Source organism: Lynx rufus, unplaced genomic scaffold (assembly GCF_022079265.1).
Source record: "Lynx rufus isolate CCGP_SWC_20201006 ecotype Redwood Valley unplaced genomic scaffold, mLynRuf1.p SCAF_1, whole genome shotgun sequence".
Taxonomy (NCBI): Eukaryota; Metazoa; Chordata; class Mammalia; order Carnivora; family Felidae; genus Lynx; species Lynx rufus.
In genome coordinates this window covers 22,992,747-22,998,746 of record NW_025814823.1, presented here as the reverse complement: position 1 = coordinate 22,998,746, position 6,000 = coordinate 22,992,747, and the positions used below count along the sequence as shown (strand labels likewise).

The window sequence follows — 6,000 nt, the reverse complement described above, 5'->3', positions numbered from 1 at the left end:
CTAAGATTCTTGAATTAAGTTCTCTATGTTTTGTTTTCCCTGATGGTCTTTTTTTTTTTTTTTTTAAGGTTTTATTTTAAATAATCTTTACTCCCAATGTGGGGCTTGAACTCACAACCCTGAGATCAAGAGTCTCATACCCTATGGACTGAGACTGCCAGGCATCCTGTCTTCCTCCCTGGTTAAACAGAAAAACAAACACCAACATCAAGAAGAAATTTAAAGCAAGGATCACTTTTAAAATAGAGTTTCCTTACTCTCTCAAAATTAATGTGAAAAAGGAAAACAAAGGTCTTCTAGGACCCCTTTACTTGCAGTAGTTAATGGTTACTTACCATTATGTTTTTAGCTTTCTTTTGTTGAGTCATCAACTATTCTCCTCCCCCACTCCTTAGATTCCAGGGTCAACAGGCAACCTTTTATTAAATCATGGGACTGCATTTGCTATGTTTGGTCTTGATCCAGCTTCTTTATTATCTGTGCTGTTGTGCACTACACTGTTTTGTAGACACATCAGATAAAATGGGGAAACAAAATCGGGAGACTATTCCCAGACTATTTGCCAACTGATTTTAAACTGTTGCTGGGTGCTGGTATGCAAAATAATAAATAGTCTTTTATTCCTAAGTCTTGTAGAATAGAAATGGGGGGGGGGTTGTTAATTTCCGATTCTGTCAAATGCCTTCATTCTTCCTTTGCCTCAGTTTCCTAATTTAATAGTGTCCAGAATTTTTTCTTTCCTTCCCTAATTCTATGTAATGCAAATGCCTTCAATATTTTTCCATCATCCCATCATAACAAAAAGAGAAGCAGGAAGGATATATGTATAATCATTAATAATCCTCCAGATCTTGTTCTGGAATTCCTTAGTTTTCAATGGTAGTGTCTCAGGAAATCTATGAAACTATGCCAGTAGTTCACAAAGTAAACCTCACAGGGTTGATCCCTCATCAAGTGAGGGTCAGGGAGTATCAGTAAGGTGCTGCAAGACATATGGCTAGCTGGGATCAGAACTCACCAGAACTGGAATTCAACTCTTGGCCATTCTCAACCGAACTCTCAATTTTCAGTGGAATTTCAGAATGCCTAAGCAGGCTTAGGGTCTGGATTGGGTTTCTGAGTCCAGTATGACCTTTGGAAACATGGTCTGAAAGATTTGACAACCTTGGGTTGTTTCACAGGGATTTTGGGGTCTGATTCTACCGAGTCTGGGACCTAACCTCATTCTGGAGCAGAGCCACATTCCCAAGGACCTCAGCCTCAGCCTACTTCCTTCACAGTTGACCGAGGTCAGAGTTGACACAGCTGAAACATTCTACACTGTATCCACCTTTTTGGTGGAACCAGGACAGAGTGGGGGTGGAAGAGTACAAGATCAACCATTTGTTCAAAGAGCTACACAATCATTAACCCAGTTAACAGTGCAGGCCAGTATCCTCTCTCACATTAGTTAGAAGAAGAATCTTTTCAAAATATAATTTTGCCTTATCCTTATTATTTTTTAATTTTGCAGAAAATTACTAAAGACTCATCATTGAGTACCTTGCCTTTGAATCACAAATCATCCGGTGTGCACGTGGGTTTTGTTCAAATCTGCAGCAGAGTGGAACATTTTGTTTTAGGAATGTGAGAAGTACGAAATACAAATCTGCCAAGAGTCTTCCTCCGAAGTGCTCTGGGATTAGGCAGGGTAGGTATTGACCTTCCAAGGGAGGGGGTGAAGACATGGCAAGTCTGAGTCCGGTAACGCCCTTGGGTGAGGTCCCAGGAAGATAAAAGTAGTCAGATCACAAGGATAGAGCGTATTAAACATTTCTGCCCTCCACTGGGCCAGTTCCATAATATAGAGAGGAAACGGAGGTGTGGACGCCCAAAATTTCCAGTCTTTGGACGTGCGGTGGGGGCAGCGAGCAGGAAAGGGCCTGCCTGCTACTGCTTGAGGTGAAGCCACTGTGCGCGGCGAACCCAGCAAAGTTCACCTGACTTCGTTACAAACCTGCAACATTGAGCCCGGAGGTAAACTGGGTGTAAAAGAACTCAGAACCGGAAAATCCAGGCCCGCACCCAACGAGCGCCCGTCCCCGCTCCCCGCCAACCGGCAAGATCCTGCGTGGGACCTAGGGCGGGGGCAGAGTCTGGCGCGGCGCCCGGCCCCGCCCCTCCCGCCTGCGGTCCCGCCCCTCCGTCCTCCCCGCTCCAACCCCGCCCCCGGGGGTGCGAGCCGTCTCCGCCCTCGCCCGGGAGCTGTGAGGCTGCGGGAGCGCTGCAGCAGTAGCCGCCTCAGCAGCCGCGGAGCCACTCGCTTCACCTCCGTCGTCGCTGAGCCGCTCCCGGCCGAGGAGGCTGCAGCCGAAGCCAGGAGCCCTCAGCCCTCGCCTCGAGCTCGCCGCCGCCCTCCGAGGGCGCCCCAGGCCGCGCCATGGTGAAGGTGACGTTCAACTCGGCTCTGGCCCAGAAGGAGGCCAAGAAGGACGATCCCAAGTGCGGCGAGGAGGCACTCATCATCCCCCCCGACGCCGTCGCGGTGGACTGCAAGGTCCGAGGGCCGGGGAGGTCGAGGGACTGGGAGCTCGGCCCGGCCCGCAGGGCTACGCGGGGCCCGGGGCGGCTCTGCGCTTCGCGGTGGCGCGGGGGTGCGGGCGAGGGTCCTCGGGAGGGTCTCCGGGCTCTCCTTCTTCTGAGGCTGCTCCCCCTTGCGTGTCCGGCCGCAGCTTCTCCTTTGTAAGAAAGTGCGTGTGCAGGAATCGGTGCTTAACACGGGATCGGGGGCTTGCGAGGCCTGGAGAGAGGGATCGAAGAATTGTGCCGAGTTCACAGTCGTTGTGCAGTCGGGGGAAGGTGCGTTGGGTCGTGACTGGGTTCGTTCCACCTGGAGACCGGCGGCGACATGCAAAACAACGAAAACAACCACAGAGTTTGGCACTTCCTCCCAGTGTAAATAATGTGCCTAAAATGGCTGACATCATTACAAGCCTAAACCTCTGTTGCTTCCTACTTTCGTTTCCAGGCTGAACAGCACTTGGACTAAGTCCAGCTGCTGTAAGTCTCTTAATTTTAAAAGCATTTTCTTTACCTCCTTTTTCCACGGCCCTTCGGTATTGGCAGGTGAACTTCACTTTGGGGTCTGGAGAGGGGGGGCTGAGGAACGGGTGACGGAAGGAAGCGAAATGACGATCTTTTCAGAGTAGCCTTTGGCTACTGATTTTATAGTTAAAACAAATATTCCCGGTAAAGATCCGTAATTACTGTGTACATGTTAGTGTCAAACCGACAACTGGTTTTTCAATTATATAAGCGTCTTTATGAGGACCCCTTACGCTAAGTGAAACTAAACGGGAGAAACTTGTCCAAGTCCCTTATAAAATAAATTCTCCTTTATTTCGCAAACTCCCCCTTTTAGTCCTAATTAAAAATGAGGAGTGGGACCATAATTGTGGTAGCTTTTAGCGGCTTACAATAATAATTCATTTAGAATATGATTGTAATTGTCTCAAGTTAAAAAGGAAAGACTCCTTGCCTATTTTCTACGGGATCTTTGGGCTGCAAAAATTCAGTCCTCTAGGTAGAAATTAGCTGTAGAAGTTATTTATGCTGCACAACTTACTTTTTCCTTAGCATTTTTCACGACGTGTTATCAGTAGGGCACACTTAGTTTTCACTTAAAAAACAATAATTGTGTGCAGGTGTGAGTAATAAGTTATTTTTTTTTATATGGTTTAGTGAAAGTTACTATTGAAAAATATGGCACTGACATACTATAAAAAATTTGAGATTATGTGAAGCTGGATGTGCCTGTACTTATTTTTTGGGAATGTTCTGGTTAAAAACAAAAACATCAGGGGTTGATTTTTAAATGACTGCCTTGCCTTGAAATAGGAACAGTGAACTGATTCCCTAAAAGGATTAAGAGTTTTGGTATTGGTATTGTTTTTCTGAATCCATTGCAAACAGTCTTGGTCTTAAAAGAAAATGTTTGGAATGCACAGAGGATAATTCCAGTAGCAAATTATTATCCTAGCTCTGTGTTTATTTAACATTCATTGCACCTAAAATAGATTGTCAAGTGCCCTGTCATAACAGTCACAGTCTCAGATACATATAGAGATTTTAATCGTATTATGTATCTTTTAAAAAATCCTATAAATAAATATAATTCCTCCCGTTTAAAAAAAGGGAGGGAGAAAGCATCAGATGATGTCACTTCAGAGAGCTTTTCTCTGTTTCTCTGTACTGAAGGAGATTTGAAACTCTGGATGAACGACAGAATTAATTTGCTAGGCAGCTTTAAATCTGACTTTTAACATTTTCTGTCATTTCTGAAATGTTAACTTTGTTTTCAGATTTTCAGAATTTCTCGCAGTTTCAGCATACGCTAATTTTGTTTTCCCAGCAGTTGTGAAAAAGTAGCCATTGGTAGCTCTGTGCTTTGTTTTCTATTTTCTTTTTCTATTTGCTTTCTATTTTCTTAGATCCTATATCTAAATAGAAATACTTGAACTAAGCTGTGAGGGCCAGAGTATTCCTTTGTAACCACACAGCAGTCATGGATGAATAGGCAGATAAAAAAATGACTAATTCTTTTTCTAGCAATAAGCTCAAAGACTTCTTTTCTTCAGTGAGTGACAAAATATTGCTCTACATTAAAAGTAGAACCCGTATAATCAGTCACTTAACGGTAAATGAAGACTTTGCTTAGTAATAGACGTTGTGAAAGAACTTCTGATCTGCATCTTAGCTTGGGCTGTGATTACATAATGTGCTCTAGCTCCTTGGGGTGACTTTACCAGTAACCACTGGTTTGACTGCCCATATTCTGCACCGAATCAGCCTTCCTTTTTTCCCCCTGGGGCATTTCCTTGCCTGCCTGGTTGGTTGAGAGAATCAAGTAAAGCTAATTATGGACCAGAACTCCTGAACAAGACATTTTTAATACCTTTAAACCCTCCTGGACCTCAATGTCCAAAAGACATTTGTTTCTCAAAATGTACAGTTAAGGGTCACCTGCCCTGATGTCATTTTGGATTCTGGTTAAAAAATGCAGATTCTGTTGGTTAGAATCCACCAAAGAATTCTGATCTCTACCACCAAGAATTCTGATCACTCCAGTCATCTGTCTTATGTAACACACATTCCAGTACTTTAATGTTGCTTCTGTCTTTTGCTGTTTCTTTAGCTCTTATTGCAGGTTCCATTGCCCCATTTTTCAGTCTTGTCTTTGCAGTAGCTGTCAACTCCCAACAGCCATGTCTACTGATTATCTCAACTAGCTCGCTATTTACTATTCTTAATGTTTATTTATTTTTGACCGAGAGAGAGAGAGAGAGAGAGAGAGAGAGAGAGAGAGAGACAGAGCATGAGTGGGGGAGGGGCAGAGAGAAAGAGACACAGAATCCGAAGCAGGCTCCAGGCTCTCAGCTGTCAGCACAGAGCCCAACGCGGGGCTTGAACCCACGGGCCACGAGATCATGACCTGAACTGAAGTCAGATGCTCAGCCAACTGAGCCACCCAGGCGCCCCTATTTACTATTCTTTCACCACATTTTCCCGTTAATTTTTCACCTTCCTCTGCCTGTCCCAACTGTCACAAAGCTCAGAGATAAAGATACAGAAATAGCAGAGTATGACCTCTGTTCTGTGTAACAGGTGAATTTGAAATCCCATGCATGTTTTATGTTAGGTGCAGCAATTCATTCACTTACATTTGTGTCTATAACTTTGAGCCTTGGAAAACTGTTATATATTTGCAGATATGAAAGAAAATACTTAATGTACTGAGTCAGAAGTCCCAGTTTTGTCTTTACATAACTGAGCTTGGGCTTAAGTTTTTCATTTTCTTTATCTGTTTGATGAGCGGGTACAGCCACATGGTCTATAAGGACTCTTCCAGTTTTACAACTTGATGAAGATGTTAGGATTACATAATTATATTTGGCAGGAATTAAATTGTTTTAATTGTGAAAAATAACAACTACCTCCTCACCCTAACCAGACCGTGCCCTT

The 6,000-nt window shown here is 44.1% G+C and overlaps 1 protein-coding gene across 1 annotated transcript in view; it reads left to right on the top strand.

Annotated features, from left to right (window-relative positions):
• Positions 1-2,277: 2,277 nt before the first annotated feature.
• The window catches only part of ITM2B (integral membrane protein 2B), a 28,304-nt gene continuing 24,581 nt past the window's right edge, over positions 2,278-6,000 (top strand). The window contains exon 1 of the mRNA XM_047079755.1: positions 2,278-2,536. Coding sequence (XP_046935711.1) covers positions 2,420-2,536 — 117 coding nt within the window. The 5' untranslated portion in view covers positions 2,278-2,419. The remainder of the gene's footprint in view (positions 2,537-6,000) is intronic.